Source organism: Eublepharis macularius, chromosome 5, assembly GCF_028583425.1.
Source record: "Eublepharis macularius isolate TG4126 chromosome 5, MPM_Emac_v1.0, whole genome shotgun sequence".
NCBI classification, from domain to species: Eukaryota; Metazoa; Chordata; class Lepidosauria; order Squamata; family Eublepharidae; genus Eublepharis; species Eublepharis macularius.
In genome coordinates this window covers 58,992,989-59,012,544 of record NC_072794.1, presented here as the reverse complement: position 1 = coordinate 59,012,544, position 19,556 = coordinate 58,992,989, and the positions used below count along the sequence as shown (strand labels likewise).

The window sequence follows — 19,556 nt, the reverse complement described above, 5'->3', positions numbered from 1 at the left end:
GGAGGAAAGTTAGAATGTCTGCTCTTCACTGAAGCCTCTCCCCTGCCTGTACTGAGCTGTTTGCATGTGATCAAGATACTGTTTCTCTCCCACATCTCAGGAATTCTGACACTTTGTGAGGTAATGGGGGTAAATTGGTCTCAGTTGTGGGGTTATGAAATAACACAGGAAAAGATTTTAAAATGTTATAAAAAATAAATTTAAGTCAGTGTTGATTTGACAGGCTCAACAAACAAACAAACAAACAAACAAACAAACAAACAAACATAACTGAAACATTTTCTTAGTACCACTAATGTCACATACAGTACTTTAGAAACTATTTTAGTTAAGAATATCAAAAAGCAAGAAATCTGCAACATGAAAAAATGTAATAAGAAAGTTTTTACTGGACACCAATTTCCCTAGGTTAAAAAACCCTTTTGTTTAGGGACGATGAAACTTTTTATGGAAATTCTCTCCATGCTACTTTTTTTACATATATGTGTGTATACGAGAGCAATTTTCTGATCAATGACTTTCTTTATACTGAACACAATTTGGTTCTTAAAATGTGCTAATGCTAACTTAAACAAGATCAACTCAGTCATAAATCTAAAAGCCTTCTATGATTTAAAATATATAAATTTTAAAACCTGCTATTATTAGTAATATTACATCTGATTTTAATTATTTATAGAGAGATCTGTGAAAATAAGATGAGCTTTCATTTGTTTATCCTTAATCTATCATCAATACAATCTGTATTAAACTGGGCTGTTGATTCATACTACTACACTTAATTCAGGTGTGTGAATTAAGTAGCTAAAACTCGTATTGAAGCAGAAGTATGTTCATCAGAGAGGTACAGTGACTGACAAATAACTCACTTTCCAAGCTTGTGCCACGTTCCTGCTTCCTTATTGCCCCTAATCCTGATGCTTCTGAATAAGTGACCATCCTCACTCAAGCTGGGGGGTGGGCAGTTCAGAGCCTACAGAGAAGTCCTATATGGGTTTGTGTACACAAGGACAATACTGCCATCGTTCCAATATTCATATCATCATCCACAGAGATCACCTAGCCTGAATCTGTCAAATCCAAAATGAGAAATAGCCACTTTTTTATACAACTGCAGAAGCGGTTTCTCAGTGGTGTACTGCCAATTACAAACTTCAGAGGTTTGTATCCATGTTGAAGAAAGTAACAGGTTTTTTAAAAAGGAGCTCTGATGAGGTAAGCATATATGTGAATCCACCATGTGCTAATGTTTTTGAAAGGAACAAAAACATTAGCCAAACATTGTTACATAAGTGGTTTTCAAAAATTGTACATAATTCTGGATGCTTTGGTTCTGGTTTTCAGATTTTTGAAGACTGTGTTCTAGTTCCTTCAAGCATACTTCATGATGTTTTTCACTCTGAAAAAACAAAGAATCATTGCATTAGATCCAAAGGTTCCCATCCTTTCAGCAGGAAGAAAGACCCTTCTGTTCCCAGAATGATTCTTTTATATGTAACATTGAAGGGTTGTTAAAAGAATTAAATAAGAAAATTTAAACTAAACCCAAAGTTGTTCTTTCATTTGCTCAGGGAGGACATGCAACTTTATGCACAAGTGGAAGCACAAGAACTGCTAAAGATGTTACCCATTATAGTGCTTTAGGGAATCTGGCACAGAACTTCAGGTTGCAGTGCTAGCTTCTACTGGACTTCCATTCAATATTCTTTCAGTGCCATCTTAAGCACAATTGCACTCTTCTAAGTCTGTTCCAGTTGATGGGCTTAGGAGGTGATACCTCTCCTTTGATGGCACGGTTTCAATCCATTAATAGTAAATATAAACATCAAGGCATTCAAAAACCTGATAGGTGAAAATTTTCCTTAAATAATTCCATAGTACTTAGTTTTTTTCAAGCAAGGGACTAACTTCTTTAGAAAGGTAAATGGTCTTGTTTTTTAATATCTTCATAATTGAAACCAAAGCTATAGACTGCCATAGCGAGGTCTCCCATGGGAACAACCTAATTTTTGCTAATTTCATTCTGAACTCTGGCATCTTCATACCACTGCAATATCAGAACTCCTGCAGATTTTTACAGCTGCACCTGTAAGCAATTTAAATTACAGTTTTAGTACTAAAGGTGCTTGTTAAAACAAAGTGATAGACAGTGGTTTTATTAGCACCATTCATAATTCACCATCCCCATAAAATATACACATTCTTAAGATTTACTTTTATCTTTATTAGAACATAATCTTTAAAATACATGTGGTTAAAATAAGTGTCAAAGCTGTCATAAAATTTGTTAAGTGCTGGTTATATTTTATACGCAATATTTTCTGGTTAAAAGTGATCAAATAAATTACTTCCTAGGGGCTTGTTTTTAAACTGTGATGCCCTGTAACATTCATGTACTAAGGAGTCCTGGGTCTTGTTAGTAAGTATTTACAATTCATTCCCATTTCTAGCAACATCAGCTCACCAGGAACAGAACAGTATGTTCTGTATTTTCCCCTTTTCATAATATATTCCCAATTTGTGAGTAAGTGCAGGTATATAGAAAACCAACTGCATGAAGGGAATTAGTGTTTTGTTGTAGGGATAAAAAAACACACACTTTGTAAACCGTTCTGAGTGGGTGTTAAGTCATCCTGAAAGGAGGTATATAAATCGAATGTTGTTATATTCTGTATTAACTCAATGACACTGTACTTACGTGTGAATATTATCAGTTTAATATTTATTTTAAATGTCAGCCTAAGTAATATTGAAGTGGAGAATGCTTAAAATATAACACACACATGACATATACACATAATATATATAAGACAGAGACGTTCCGCCAGGCATATGGTTGGGCCCCCACCCACCACACTAAAGATCTGTCCACCACCCTATATATGAACCTATATATGAGACAGGCCCTGAAATGTAGTATTTTATTGTCACCATCTAAAGAGAAGCTGTATTGTATTTATTGTATCAAGTTGTTTGAATGTTATTTATATAGTGTTTTATCTGTTTTTAAGTGTTATTTATGGAAATTGAAATGTTGTACTCCGCCTTGAGCCAGTCTGGTGGGGGGGGCGGACTAAAAATCTAATACAATAAATAAATAAATAAATAAATAAATAAATAAATAAATAAATAAATAAATAAAAATATGACACAAGAAAGGAAGAAGGAAATTCTGTTGAAGAATAAACACAAAAACAATTCCTGTCTAAAAGCAGGCACTCTTTATTCCTATGTTTAGGTTTCCCCTTAGGTGGAGTGCTTGGAAATGGTTAAAACTTAAATAATTTAAGCTTTATGGGGAAAGTTACAGATCACTTGGGAAGCAGTGGAAACAGAATTAGATGCAATCCTAAAGGATAAGAAGCCAAAACCCTAAAAACATATTAGTGGAAAACAATGGTTAGGTACACAATCATGGAAAGTTGTCTTAGGAGACTTCTGATTTAAACTGTGCTTTCCCAGACATTTAACAAATCAAAAGCATATGATAATATGAGCATTCTTCAGCGTCTTGAACTGCATATAGGTATTATTTACTAGAATTCACACTGAGTGTATTGTGCCATATACATATATCTTAATCTGGCTATCAGTCAAAAAAAAGGGAAGGCATGTGAGGCTTACAGGCTATAGGTTGAATATCCATTGGTTAGATGTCCAGTAATCGCAAAGCCACTCCCACACATACCCAATGTCTACTCACAATATTCAGTGTCCTAGCTAGTTGTTTATGTTCTTCTTTTTTCTGTCTTAGTTGATTTTCTAGATACAACATTTTCAACTGAAGGGCCTGCTCTTTGGATGAAATTTTTTCTACCTCTTCGGCTAGCTGTAACAAAAAGAGATCAAATCTAGATCAAACACTCACTCAAACAGAAGTAGTGGATAAATGTAATGGTATAATAGTATTATTTTACTATGTTTAGTTCAGATATTTTGTGTATATTACCAAGCATTAACAAAACACTCTACTAGTAATCTGTCCCTACTGAATACCATAGAACAAGTCAGACCTATGACACTCCTTTGGAGAAGACACTCCTTCTTTGGAGGTTTTTAAGCAGAGGCTTATATGGTCATCTGATAGCAATGCTGATTCTGTGAACCTGAGCAGATCATGAGGGGGAGGGCAAAATGGGTTACATCAGTGCTTAGTTCTTGTGGCCTTCTTACATGCCCAGGGTAATGCCGATCACCACCTTAGGGTCAGGTAGCAATTTTCCACAGGCCAGTTTGGCTAGGGATCCTGGAGGTGTTTTGCCATCATCTGGTCATGGAACGGGGGTCACTGGGGCAGTCGGGGTGGGGGGGAATAGTTGGGAATTTCCTGCATGGTACAGGGGGTTGGATTAGATGACCCTAGAGGTCCCTTCCAACCCTATGATTCTATTCTATGAAAAACTGAACCCAGACAAGACAAAGTGATGCTGGTTGGCAAGGAGGAGATCTTGAAGAACACTGTGCTCCCCGTTTTTGATGGGGTTCAGTTGATCCCTGCAGACTCAAATAAGAGCATAGGGGTTATATTTGATCTGACATTGCTCTATAGAATATCTTCTACAAACAAAAAATGCGTTCTACAAACTTCAGTCTAGACTTGAAGATGGCCCTCTATCTTGACACAGCTTGTCTGGCCACCTAGATTCACACCACGGTAACATCAAGACTACTGTAATGCATTCGACATAGGTTTCCTCTCAAAGTAACTTTGGCGACTCCTCTTCCAAACCCTGGACATGCACATAACTTCTTGGTGCGAGGCAACATTTCCAATAATGTCATAAGAGCCCTGCTGGATCACACCAAGGGTACAGCTAATCTGCAGTGGTCAGCTAATTGCCTCTAGGAAGCCCACAAACGTGGCATGGAAACAACAGTCTTCTTCTGCTATACATTGCCTCTGAACATGGTGGTTCCTTTTAGTCATCATGGCAAGTGGCTTTTGCTAGACATATCTGTGAAATCTGCCCAGTTCCCTCTTAATGCTACCTAAGCAGGTAGGTATCAAACCTTATGGCAGTGAATTCCACAAACTAAGTATGTGTTGTATGAAGCAGCATTCCTCTGACTTTCCTGAATCTGCTGCTTATCAGTTTAATTGGGTGACAGTTCTAGTATTAAGAGAGAAGGAGAAAACATGTCTTCTCATGACTTCTAAATGATAGTGATATAAACCTATATAGAGGAGTTTTAATTCATTTTAGCTGTTTATCTAAAACTGTCCCAATGCAGTTCAGGTAATTTTAACCATACAACTGCAAGACAATTTTATTCTAACAGTTTCTCATATGGAGCAAGTCCCTATACATTTGTATTTTCAAGCCGCCATCACACCATCAATCAACGTATGACACCTGCCTAAGGTATTTATCAGTTCAAGGCACTCCTTCCTGGTGCTTAATCAGAGCCAGAACTAGCACTGGAACCAATTTTCAATGCCAGTCTCTCCCTCACCTCCACATATATAAAGTAATGATCAAGTAAACAAAGTTTGAAGCATACATAGAGGACCTTTCCCTCAGTAAGGAGTAATCAGTACTTGCGGGAAAGTGTTTCCAAGAGAAAAGGTATCACTTTTACACAGGATTGCATCAAGGAATCCTTCACTTTAGAAAATAACATTGCTGTTTCCCATTATCAAGAGAAGTATGCAAAGTAGAAAACAGAGACTCAATCCATAAGGCCATAGACACATGACCATATCAAATTGGCAGACTGAATACTATTTATCTAAATCAAATTTGAATCACTCAAGGTTGTATTTACCTTTTTACGTCCATCTTCCAAAGCAGCTTCCAGTTGTCTGGTCAAAGCATCACAACATGAGAGCTTTTGTTTGAACTGCAATTCAGTTTTCTGAAGATTCTCTTCTTGGTTCACCAGCTGATTTTCAAGTCTTTTGTTTTGTAATTCCATTTCTTCTAATTTTCTTTTAAGTCCAATAGAAACATATATGTAAGATTGCTACTGAAGAAGAGGGAAAAGGAAATTCTGAATGGTGGAGCGGGGTGGGCGGGAGGAGATCATGTTTACCTTTGAGCTTCTTCATACTTCATCTGCATGGTGTAATTTTCATCTTCCAAGGAATGGTGTTTCAAGAAATCATCATCGTTGTCGACCTGTGAAAACAGTAGTTCTAATATATCTAACAAAATAGCACAGAGAACACTGAATTCTAGCAAACCTAGTCCTATGCAGACTTTCACAGCAGCATCAGCAAGACTAACCCATCATCAAGACAAACTACATTTGGTCTGTCTGGCTGATCACATGGAGAAAAGATTCATATGGGAGGTGATCTGCACTGCTTTTCCACCATGATATGGCAGGATTTGGCCACTGATGAATAAATGAACTAGATCTCTGAGTTACTCTTTTACATGCAAAATTATAGCTACAATAGAAGTATACAAGATCAAACTTTTATGGCATATAAAATTAAGCACTTGCAAAGCTGATCATCTGACATCTTAATTTATAAATGCTACCCTCTGGATCATTTCTGGAAGCTTTGCTACATATATAAAAAGGCCTTGCAAACTTTAACAGACTTTTAAAAACTCAGTTCCTACCTCTTACAGGATATTTAAAAAGTTATATAGATTGTTAAAACAAACAAATTAAGGGAATGGGGGAGTTTTTTTTAATACACTTGCTTTTTTACTTCTGGTCCAGTCATGTTCAAGAAAAGTTGGACAAAGTGTACCTTTTGAAATAGCAGTATTTAATGAGTAGGTGTCTGTTCTCATGCATACTTATTACTTATCACTACACATGAACACATGCGGCTTCCTTATACTGATCCAGGCCATTATCTAACTGGCAGCAGTTTCCCAGGGTCTCAGGCAGAGGTCTTTCACATCACCTACTACCTGATTCTGTAAATGCCAGGGATTGAACCTGTGACCTTCTGCATGCCAAGAAGATGCTCTGTCACTGAGCCATGGCACCTCCCCAACTAGAGCCCTTTGGAAATTGTAACTTTCATGAAAGCTGCCTTGAGCTACACCAGTTCCCTTTTAAAGCCTGTCTGGCTCCGATTCATGTATTACTATAGGCCAGTGCTGGAAAAGTATAGTGGAGTAGTGCAAGCCCCTCCTTTTACCCATGCAGATAACTTCCTATGTGAACTGAGCAACTAGTGTTAATTCCCAATCATGGTTCATTGAACTTAAAGACTGGTTCATTAAACTTAAATGCAATGCGAGGTATGCAGCCCAATCCTATGCATATTTAGGGAGGATTAAGATGCACTATATTTAGTGGAACTTCCTTCCTTCAGCTGTTACAATGAAACTTGTTTGTTCATGCCAAGAGTGAGCCCTCTTGCTGTGTTTGCATGCCAGGACCTGTTCACTGCCCATGCAATCCAACAGGCAGGGAGATGGCACCTGAGAGACAATGACAGGTGTGGTTTGTACCTCTCATTGCCTCCAGATCCATGATGCTCCTGCCTTGGCAAAGGTAAGTTGCAGAGACTCACTGAAACTCGCTTTGGAGCCAGCCCTCCCTGCTGTACTCATGCAAAGCAATCTTCTAACCAGCCATGCAAAGCAAGTAGCTGTGCTGAAAAGAATATGCAAGGATGTTCCTGTACATCACACACACTCCAAATGAACATTCACTTATGTGGGAGAACATTGCTATGTGAATACCTCCCCAACAGCACACACCCAGGCCTGAGTAGAAAGGTCCCTTGGTGTCTCAGGCACATGATGCGTTCACCTCCCAGTACTCCACCCCATCTTTCCTTGCACGTGAAGTGTGATTGAAGATGTTCTGGTTTTGAAGCCTTCAAGGTCCAATTTGGCATCACATCCAAGTTCAGGGACCTAGGCAACTTGGATGATATTTTCTCCTAATGAACTGGGATGCTAAAACAAGAGTTTAATCCTGGCTAAAATTCCAGTTTGTGAGGAGGAAACAGACAGCAATTTGCTCACTGACATTTGGATACACTGGATTTTGACTGAAGGTTTCTCAAGCCAGAAAGCCTTTAATCTTATTCCAGATACAAAGGGAGGTGGGAGGGAACATGTTAGGGCATCACAAACAAACCGGAGAAGTCTGAACTCAGCCATAGCTGACTAAGTTTACAGAGAACTGTAGTCTGAAACAGAAAAACATCATTTCCCGGTAATTTTCATCATTTCCTATAATTTTGGGGCTTTTTCTGTAAGCAGCATTGCATTGTCCTATTAAAGAAATGCAATACTTTCAATAAAAATATGAAGATCTAGAGTTTGAGCTTCTTTTAATGTAACAATACCCAACAGGAACTGCATAGTTCATAATATCTTTTCAGGGAGGGAGATATATATCTTTAACATTTAAACAGGGTGAAGGAGCTGGTTATCTGAAGACATCTAATGCTTCAGAAGTACAATATCTGATAGCCAAGGTTAATTAGCAGAAGTTCAAATACACACCACAATAATAATTTCACAGCCTTTAAAAGCAATTGAATAGATCAGTTTTATTCAGAGCACCAAATCCTGTACAGAAGGAACATTTATTCTATTAGGGGCAGACAGCAGGCAAATCATGGCATCCAAGGTCATGCCCAGGCTCCTCACCGTCAACAAAGGTTTCAGTTGTACCTTGTCAAGGGTTGGGAGCCGGGTCCCCAACTCCATCGTCCCATGACCCAGACACAGAACCTCCGTCCTCAGGGGATTCAATTTCAGGAGACTCTGATGTAACCAAGCTGTCACAGTCTCAAGACCCTTAGCCAAGGAATCTGGAGTGGGATCAGACTGGCCATCCATCAACAGCTGGATGTCATCTGCATACTGGAGACAACCCAGCTCAAAGTTGCGAACTACCTGGGTGAGGGGGCACATATAGATGTTAAATAACATTGGGGAAAGAATCGCCTCCTGAGGGACGCCACATACTAAAGAATGGAGAGTGGACAGCTGTTCCCCGAGTGCCACCCTCTGTCCCCAATCATGAAGGAAGGAGTTCAGCCATTGCAGGGCTGTCCCACAAATCCCCACGTTGGCGAGGCGGTGGATCAGATGACTGTGATAGACCGTGTTGAACACTGCTGTAAGATCTAGAAGTATCAAAAGTGCCAACTTCCCCACCCACCCCCGATTCAGAGGTCACCACAGATCATCTGTGAGGTCGACCAGAGCCATCTCTGTACCATGGCTGGGGCTGAAGCCAGACTGAAATGGATCCAGGATAGAGTCATCATCCAGGTATACCTGCAGCTGTTTCACTACCACCTTCTCAATTACCTTACCCAGGAATGGAAGATTTGAAACTGGGCGGTAACTGGCTGGATCAGCAGGATCCAGTGATGGTTTCTTTAATAAGGGTCGCACCATAGCCTCCTTCAACATGTCTGGGAAAATCCCAGAACTCAAGGAAAGATTAATGATGTCAGCTAATGGGACCTGAATCCCAGCATTGGCAGTTTGAACCAGCCATGACGGGTATGGGTCCAGTGGGCATGTGGTAGATTTCACAGCACGCAGGACCCTGTTTACCTCCTCCTGGGAGAGTGGCCTGAATTGATCTAGTATCAACCCTGAGGACGACTAAGAGGCCTCCAGTTCACATACTGAATCAACCGTTGTGGACAGGTCCTGGCAGAATGACAAGACCTTATCTGCAAAATGGTCTCCAAAAGCCTCAGTATATTACCTAATTTACATTTTTATTTGTTCCATGTGTAAAGCACATTAAAGAATGAATCACTTTGGAAAGTTGTGCCAGGTGAGAACTAGCAGATGCAATGGAAACTGCATAGTAGTCTCTCTTTGCAGCTTTCACTGTCATCTCATAGGCCTTCATAAATGTCCCATAAGATTTCTTGTCACTTCATCACGGAGTCACCACCACACTCGCTATAGCTGTCTCAGCTCTCATTTCATCTGCCATAGCTCCTCAGCATACCAAGGAGCTACTCTAGTTCGGGGGTGGAGAGGGCGACAGGGAGCAATTGTGTCAATAGCTTCAGAGAGACAGGCATTCCAGTCCTCTATCAGCTCATCCAACAAGCTGCCAGGGGGCATCGGATCCCGTAGAGCGTTCTGGAATCCAATTGGATCCATTTGACTCCATGAGCGAGCATAAATCAGCTCGTCGCCCAAGCAAGGGGGGTCACAGCGCCCAGATGAGCCCTCAGGACGAGGTGGTCTGACTATGGCACTGCTATGGTTCATCCAGATCCACCTGTATCCGCACCCCAAAGATCAAGTCCAGCACGTGTCCGGTTTGGTGTGTGGGTGTTGATACAAACTGGGAGAGTCCTAATGCCACTATGGAGGCTACCGGGTCCATGGCCTGTGAAGAGGCAGCAGCATCGGCATGGACGCTGAAGTCTCCCAAGATCAAAAGCCCAGGGTAATCCAAGGCCCAGCTAGCCACCACCTCCAACAGGCCAGGCAAGGCATCTGCTGGTGCGCTGGGTGATTGGTACACCAGACAGATGGCTATAAATGAGAGTCTTTCAATGGAGGCCCAGGTCACGGCCATTGCCAGGTCCGCCTTTTTTCATCTTCAACAGGCCAGGCAACTGGCGCCCTATCTTTCGCCCTGGGACCTGGCTACAATAACCCATGCAACAGTCACCCCCAGGCTAGACTACTGCAGCTCACTCTATGCTGGGCTGTCCTTGGGCCTGACCCAGAAGTTACAGCTGGTCCAGAACGCAGTGGCACACATCCTTACTGGAATGCCAATCTGAGTGCACATTTATCCTCTGCTGTGCCAGCTGCACCTGCACCCAGTGGAGTTCTGGATCCAGTTCAAGGTGTTAATCTTGGTGTTTAAAGCCCTTCATGGACTGGGACCTGCATAACTGCAGGACCTCCTCTCCCATTATATCCCCTGCAGGGTGTTGCGCTCTGCAGACAAGCAACTCCTGCTGGTCCCCGGCCCAAAGGACATCCATCTGGCCTCAACCAGGGCCAGGGCTTTCTCTGCCCTGGCCCCAGCCTGGTGGAATGCTATCCTTCTGAAGATCTGGGCCTGTGGGACCTATTACAGTTCTGCAGGGCCTGTAAAATGGAGATGTTCCACCGGGCCTTTGGTTGAGGATCAGCAGGTGTCCCCTCTCTTCCACCTAAGACCACCACTTTTTCTGGGACTGCCCTCGGCCATGCATTACGCCCATATGTATAGCCTATATACGGAGTCCCAACTGTTTATTTAAGAAGCCTATGGATAAGGTGCCTAGACTATTTTAATGCTTGTCTTAAGATTGTTACTGATTTTATAGTTTTATGATTAATTTATTGTATTTTATGGATGTTGTGAGCCGCCCTGAGCCCATTCGTGGGGAGGGCAGGGTATAAATCAAATGAATGAATGAATGAAAGAATGAATGAATAAGATGGCATGAGACCCTCAGCTGGCAAACACTTTCCCCCCTCCTTTACAATACTTAAATAATCAAGACATGAAAGGAAACCCTGGTTTCTTAAGACTTTCTTCCACATGTTTTTAGATGTTTTATCCAACAACTATTGTTCCCCAAGCACCTGAACCTGTAGTTCCCTAAAGGCTTTGGATTTATCTACACAGCTCTTTTGGCATGACAGCAGGCTTTCTTGACACTTCTGCAGTTTCCCTTCAGCTGCTTTCTGTAAATCACGGATATGTTCTAACTCCTTCAAGTGAGCCTCCGTCTGGCCCCTCATCTGTGAAATGGGGGTAGGGGAGTAAATATAGGAAAAAAGGACTGTTAGTGTTTACATTCACTTTGCACAGCCCAATAAATTCAAGCTACTGTATAATACTGATTGCACAAAGAATACACTGCACTCTTACCGTATCCATTTCTAAATCTTTGACTTCCATTAACTTTCTGTGTTCATGTATGACCTTTTCATATCTGGCTTTCAATTCTTCACCCTCTGTTTCTAATTTCTGCACCTAGAAAAACATTTTATATAAACATCATAATGCTATTTCTTTTTGAATGTTAATGTTTGTTTTTACCATAAATGCTTGAATTTTATATTTCAAATCATTTTAATTCTAGTTTTGAAAAGACATACTCAGTATTGGCTTGGAACCATAGAATTACAAAAAGTGTGTGCAAAGGTGGGGTCAGAGGGAGCACCAAGTGAAAAAGTTGGACTACAACACATTAACTTTCTTGGTACAGGATTCTGTATAGATTCAGGCAAGAAGGACCCTTTCGTACTTTTAACATCATTGAACAAACAAAGCCACTATGAAGTTAGAATGCCACCAGGGGGCATCCAGCATTTTGCCAAGAGAATCAAATGCACAATTATCTGCCTATGAAATGGAGATTTGGGGGGTGTTTGATGCGTGGAACTCATCAGTTTCAGGAAACAGGTTTGTTCCCTTGAGACTAGGGTTGACAACTTGAAGACGCTGAGGCAGAAAAGTACGTGGATGAGACCCTTAGGGACCTGCTAGAACTGTCCTACTCCTGTGCTGTCATAGAGATTGAGAGTCTCATAGTTGGAGGGCATCAGGTTGAGGAGGGTGGAAATAATTCCTTAGAAGGGAGCCCTTCCCTTGCACGATAAACTGATGTCCTCTCATATCATGGATAGCTGTCTGGGTTTGGGGGGAGGTGGGCTTCTGGCAGTGGGAGATCTAATTACTAAGAATTTAAAGTACAGGGTCTGAGATGGGTGTTTTGACCACACGGTGACTTGCCTGATTGGTACAAAGGTTGCAAGCATCGTGCACTGTTTAGATAGGCTGCTAGCAAGTACAGATGGAAGAGTCAGAGGTCATGGTGCAATTTGGCACCAGTGATATTGGAAAATGTAGTTGTGTGATCCTGACGGAAAAATATAGGTCCCTAGACAGAAGTCTAAAGGCTACCTCAAAGGTAGCGTTCTGAGAATTGCTACCTGTTCTATACTCAGGAGCAGTAGACAGACACAGATTAGGGGTCTCAATTAGGGGTGTGCAATTCGTTATATCTTATCAGTATTTTTCAGGTATATTTGGGAATCCCAATCAAATTCAGGGTTCTCGGAATCACCAGTACTGGCTTCCCAGATAACTATGAAACCCCACTTTGGGGGAATCTTTCTGGAGAAGACATTTTTGGAGGAAATGACACCAAAATAGCAATGGAGTGAGGGTGGCCATCCTCTGAAAACCCATGGAGTTTCAAGAAGATTGGGTTAAGAGGTCCAATTCTAAAGGCCCCAGGATAAGGTCCCCCCACTGACCATCCACTATATCCTATGGGGGTAGGGTGGATCCTGTGCTTTTATCTGGACAAAGAAACCTTAACCAAACACACAAGAGCAACCACTGGCCCAAAGCCTCCCAGAAAGAACGGAGAAAGCCCAACAGAACCAGTATCCCAGCACACCTAGCAGCAGAAGCCATGCACTCCTGAAGTTTGTGGCAGCTTTTTTCTCCTTGGTTTTTGGCAGTTTGAGGAAAAGGAGGGAGGGAGAGGAGTGACTCTCAGGCAGCAAGGTAGGGAGAGAGACCTCTGTATGCCCAATCATAACAATTTTTTTGTAGATTCATGGAAGAGAAGTCTATCAATGGCAACTAGCCATGGTGATTGAAGTGACTACATGGTGACTACAGAGGCAGCAAGCCTCTGAACACCAGTGCTAGGCGGCAGAAGCAGAAGGCCATGGCCTCTGTGCCCTGTTGGTTTGGCTCTACTGGGCACCTGGATGGTCACTGTATGAAACAGGATGCTGGACAAGATGGAACACTGGTCTGATCCAGCAGAGCTCTTCTCATGTTCCTGAGTATGAGTATAGGGAGCTGCAGTGGGAAGGAGGTGTAGCAGACATCTAATCCATTTGTGGTTCTCTGCATTCAAAACTCTCAAGTTTTCAAGAACTATGTACATTTTGAAAGACACTCCAGCAAGTCAGTCCTGAAACATTTCTGTGCAAGAACTAGAATGGATTAATACTTTCAATAATTCTCCACAAAAGGCTAGCGTCACCCACCTACCCCCTGCCAGCAGACAGCTATTACTCAGAAACCAGAGATTAACGTACATGAAAATTACCACACATTTTAGATGTCTACAGTATTTCCCCTTCACTGTGTTTACAAAACCAATCAATCCAATGAAGAGAAAGCATTACCACACCTATAGGCCCCATAAGTACCTTTTATGCACACAGGATATGCTCATTTTATTTCATTAAAAAATCTACTGTCAAAATTCACAAGCAAGCAAAAGCATGGTACCGCCACTAACTTTTGCTACAGTTACTGTCTTTGATTGATAGAATCTGAGCAAACATTTGTTTTCACTGTCATTCACTCTGGTACTTAATTAGTGCTAGAAATAACACAACTATTCATGTGCAGCAACAATGTATCCAACAACCTGTTGCATTATGAACCGATATATCTTTGCAGGGATGCATTTACACAAATATATATTTCTGTATTACTCATGGTTTTTTAGTTACTAACTGTATGTATGAGCAGATACATACCAGTTCATAATATTTTCTGATATTGAGCCACAGAATTTTGAGATGTTTGAAGTCCATAAACCTAATTATTGTCTACTGAAGCCAAAATATGACCAGAGAAATCTGTTTATACAGCATCATTTCACTAACTATTCAGCATGCAAACTGTTGGAGTCTATAGAGGTGTGTTGATGGCTGGGCTTCATTTGTGGAAGAAGTTCTCCACCCAACTACCCCAGATTCATACTTCACAGAAATGGACAGACAGGGCCATAAAGAAGCAGAGATTCCTGGCAAGGAATCACAAGCAAATGAATGAATGAATGAGAAACTGGCATCACAATACTCTTACAGTGACAGAAAGAGGGCTCACAGGTGTTACTTGCTGCTTAGGTAAGTATGCCTCCTCCCTTGGAGAATAGTGCTTGTTAGAGAGCCATCCATCCAGGAAGCCAATGTCAGAAAAAATCATATATGCAATTCACAATTAATTGCAGTTGCCACATCTTCATTGTGGCACAGCATTAAATGAGAAGTTTTGCCTCAGAAGAGGCTTTCTGCAGCTGTCGGTTTTGTTCCTCATTGGGGCTCATGTGCTGAAACCAACAGCTGAGTGTTTTTTGTTATCCCACTGAGTCAATATGGAAAAGGGATATTAATCCTGATTCACACAAGCCACCCTCAGTTAGTTATGAATCATGATTAAGATTCTGCTAAGAGAAACAGTTCACAGCAGTTGCCTAGCAACTAGCTTGTCCCAGGAGGTGTTAGAAACACATCCTACTGTTCATTGGGCAACCACACTCTGTAAGCACTGCTACTCTACACCAGCAATACAACTCATACACATATACACATAGGGCCAGCCCTACAAATAATGACCAGACAACATCTTACAACACTTACCCTTCAATAATCTCAATTACTAGCTACCTATAAAATACAAGTAAGAATCATTTTATGATGCCTTCCTGGTCTGTGGAAATCATATCAATATGGCTGCATTTGAATACAGCTGCATGCATACAGTCCAAATCCCATCTATCTGGAACAGTGCAAGGGATATCTCAGATAAAAGCCGGACACTGATCACAAAATCTAGGCCGAAGCACACCAGGTTTTACACATATATGCTCTGTTCATACCATATGCTCACATGAAGGCATCACCTGATGTTGGGAGGAAGACAGATGAACCAGGTGGGTAGGGAAGAAAGGAGCTGTACCACCTCCCCATCTTGCATAGAGGAGAGGTCAGAAACATTTTGTCTGAACACGGCCCAAAAGACTATTCCAGCTGAATGGCTCACCTCAGCCTTATATTGGTTAACCAGATTCTCTTGCTGTTTTGCTTCTTCATGCAAGTCCAAGAGTTCAGCTTCTGCAGACAAAATATTCACTTCCAAAGCAGCAGAGGATGCCTACATGTAGAAGACAGCTTGAATAAATACCTCTGAGAAGATTTCATTAGGCAATGAAAAGATTGGGTTTGGCTGGCGTGACAAATATGTAAAACTGAAATTATTACTAAGTGTTTATTAAATATGTATATCCCTGGTCTACAATTATTTTTTAAAAAAACAATTATTTTTTTAAAAAATCTTAGAAATTAATTATAAGAACCATCAATAATAAGTTCTTTCATGCAGACTGCAGGACTAGAGCTGTAGCTGTATGCAGACTTACTTGCAAGTCAGCCTCAATGAATTCAGTGAGAACTACTTAATAAGCAAACAGAACTGAGATGAAATTGTTGAATGAAAAATAAAGGAAATTGAATATATGTCCTCTAAGTAAATAGATCTCTTTCAAGTACAAGCATGCAGAAAGCTGCTGCAACAATATCTATGTACAACTTGAAATTTACAGGTAAGATAGGATCAAGAAGTTCCCCAACAGAGGAACTCCTAACACAAACAGGATGACTATACTTTTTACAAATGAAGATGACCTTACCTTTAATTTTGTATTTTCAAGAGAAATATTTTCATTTTCAGAGAGGACAGAATTAAGCTTTCCAAGAATCTCTCCCTTGGACTTCCTCCCATTATCTTTTATTCCTCGTAGTTCCATCAAATGGTCTTCCATCTGCCTTTAACATTTCAAGCACAGCTTCTGTAACAATCAGTTCTAAGAATACGACTAGCCTACTCTACTTACTTGTACGTTAACCTACTTCTGCATTTGAGTTTCTGAAACTATTTCAGAAAAGCATCTCCATATTTACCATATGGAAAAACTGAAATCAAATTTTCCAGTTTAACAATGTTAAAGGAAATTATATGAAATAGCAAAAGTAAAATGACTGTGTGTGCCTCAGCAATGCTGGTGTCTCTTCTGTAGCAACCAGAAGTGGACTGTTCCGAAAATTACATCAGCTTGCCATTTAGGAACTTCAGACTTGCATAACCACTCTCAAATCTACTTTCCTCTCCCATACAAATTTTCCTCCCTATTCCCTTGACAGTGTTAACCATGGTGTTTCATTGCACCCGCAGTGATATCAATTCTAATCTGACTAACAAGGTAAAAAAATTAATCATAGTTCATTTTATTTAATAACACTGCAGCACCGTTAACTCTGACATAAGAAATCAGGGGGATCTGCATGGGAGAAGGAAGTACATAAACCCGCTTCCACTCTCTAAAACGTGGTTAAGGTATTAGGAATTTTACATCAGTACCCTATTGCAAGCTATAAAAGGTTGTACTAGCTAGCTTGTGGGCATCCCACTGGTCATGAATAGCAAGAGTCTAACCTAGGATTTCTCAACATGGAGCTCATCATGCTGTCTTTATTCAAATGAAAGGGTTTTACAACGGAGGATGAGGAAGAATGGTAAGCACCTGAACATTCCTTAGTCAGTGTATGATTCCATTCCCCCTCCAGGTTTTCCTTCTTCCCAGGAGATGTGAAGACGGAGGTACCGCATTTGGCTCTGCCTCCTGCAGCAGTCATTTTGAGGTGGTGCTCAATGCTCACCATTTTTTCCCAAAATTCCAAAGATACCAACAGACTCAAAAAGTTTGGGGCCCCCTGGTCTATCCAACAGCAACATTCAGCTCAAAAATATTTAAGAAAATCCTAATAAACTGTAATAAGGACTTAAGGATGTTCCAGAAATAACTGGCAATTTAGACAGAAAGAATAGTCAGCCATTTTGTTGTTAGTTCCTGAAGCACCTTTGCATATTATAACTACCCCAAAATACCAGTGGATATATTCTGTTTTAGTTTCCAGGGTAAGAACTTTAAAAAAAAAGGAAACAGGGGCCTCTATCTACTGCCAAAAAAGTATACTAAATAAATTCTACAGCAGCTCCTTAAGAGCTCAACATGTCAAATGCTTGTACTGGGCTCGCCTTCTGCTCCTCCTGTTTTCCCGTTTGGAAGAAAAAGAGCTAACAGACATAGAGGCTGTATGTTCACCAAGCACTGCCAACCTAAGCAGTCATTCAGAAACTCAACAATTCCCTTAGGAGCCTTATATTCTGAACTAAATTCTGAAGTCTGCCTGAAATTTGAAGAGTGAAAATCCAGGAAAGTAAGAAACCTATTAGTAAGGCTGCTTTAATTTTTAAAGAAGAGATTATTTGCAAAGAACCATAACATACAAACTTACTTTTTCAAAGTTTCAACTTGAACTTCTAACCTGTTTTTTTCATCTATCACTGTCTGATGATGACTCTTCCAGACATTAGAAGTTGTAAGTGCCTCAGACAATTGGATTTCCTGAAGAATGTATAACATACAGATCATGTCATACAATAACTTAAGTTTAAATCTTTTCAGTTCCCTAAATACAGGAGGTACTTTCATTCAAACACATATTGAAGGACACTGCAATGATGGAATAATGTAAACTCAAATTTTAGTCTCAATATAAGCATACACAAAAGTCTAAACAGCTGTAAACCAATTGAGACCTAAGCAGTCATAAACTTCCCAGCGCAGTAGAATTTTAAATCTCTGAATAAAATATTTTAAACTTTTGTACAGACTTGTATTGGGGGGAGAAGGACGTTTCCACAATCCTTTGGTCACAGGAGATACACCAAATTATATCTCCTTTGCTGTCTGCCAAGCATGTAACTGGAGTTAGAAGTCGCTGCTTGAATATAGTTCCCTTCCCACAGGTATAGAGCACCTGATTGGCATCACCAAGACATAATAAATCCACTATGGGAACTGTCAACTATGTAGACTGTCAACAGGATGTTTAGATACGTGTCTTCCAAAAACAAATACACACTATTTCAAACAATACCACACGTTAGATTTGATTAGTCAAATCATTTGAATAAAAGCAGCTCACTTTTTCATACACTTTCCTTCTTAGCCACCACACACACACTGGTAAACTGAAACACAGATATCAGGAAGCTACTTCATAAATTTATGTGAACAAAACATTGGGACTTACCTGAAGGTTTCTTCTCTTCAGAGGGACAAAGGCATTCAAACTGGTTAGGTCACGTCTCTTCTCGCTCCAGGCAGGGCTATGCAAATTTGTGTATGCCTTCCAGGGATAGAGAGGACCCTCCAGACATGAAATAGCCTAGCTCAGGATGATCTTTCCAACTTTATTATTTTTTTTAAACACAGAACACCTTAACAAACAGAGTTATAGTCTTAACATTAATACTATTTTCTAACTGCAACTAGTTAATATCCTGAACTTGGGTGGGAGAATTGGATGCCTTTGCTCCACTGAAGAAACCTTCAGGTAAGTATAGTGTTTGTTCTCTTTCAGTGGGGAAAGGTGTCCAAACTGGTTATGTAATCAAGCTTAGATCAGGTGGGGAAAAACTGTATTACTGTTCCAGCACCCTTTGGAGCACCTGTCTCCCAAATGCAGCTTCTTCAGAATTTTGTTGACCTATTCTATAAGTGCTTGTCAAATGTGGTAAAGGACGACCACATTGCCGCTCTACAAATCTCTGATAGAGGCCTGGTAGAAAAAGCGGCAGATGTAGCTGCTACCCTGCTGGAATGAGCTGTTACATTTGTGGGTGCTCTGAGGCCTTGTACTTCATATGCCTTGCGAATGCACGTTCTTATCCAAAATGCTGTGGTTGATTTTGAAACCTTTTTGCCTAGATTTAATGCTCTATGGGAAACAAAAAGTAAGTCAGATTGTCTGAAAGTG

The 19,556-nt window shown here is 40.6% G+C and overlaps 1 protein-coding gene across 2 annotated transcripts in view; it reads right to left on the bottom strand.

Annotated features, from left to right (window-relative positions):
• Window positions 1-233: 233 nt before the first annotated feature.
• The window catches only part of ODF2L (outer dense fiber of sperm tails 2 like), a 44,171-nt gene continuing 24,848 nt past the window's right edge, over window positions 234-19,556 (bottom strand). Inside the window, exons 9-18 of one of the 2 annotated variants that reach the window (XM_054979221.1) lie at window positions 18,030-18,139; window positions 16,364-16,499; window positions 15,718-15,828; window positions 11,785-11,889; window positions 11,496-11,654; window positions 8,601-8,825; window positions 6,034-6,119; window positions 5,767-5,929; window positions 3,704-3,829; window positions 234-1,399 (exon numbers count right to left, since the gene is read on the bottom strand). In XM_054979221.1, the coding sequence (XP_054835196.1) occupies window positions 1,271-1,399; window positions 3,704-3,829; window positions 5,767-5,929; window positions 6,034-6,119; window positions 8,601-8,825; window positions 11,496-11,654; window positions 11,785-11,889; window positions 15,718-15,828; window positions 16,364-16,499; window positions 18,030-18,139 (1,350 nt within the window). In that variant the 3' untranslated portion in view covers window positions 234-1,270. The remainder of the gene's footprint in view (window positions 1,400-3,703; window positions 3,830-5,766; window positions 5,930-6,033; window positions 6,120-8,600; window positions 8,826-11,495; window positions 11,655-11,784; window positions 11,890-15,717; window positions 15,829-16,363; window positions 16,500-18,029; window positions 18,140-19,556) is intronic. The other variant, XM_054979222.1, reaches the window with a different exon arrangement.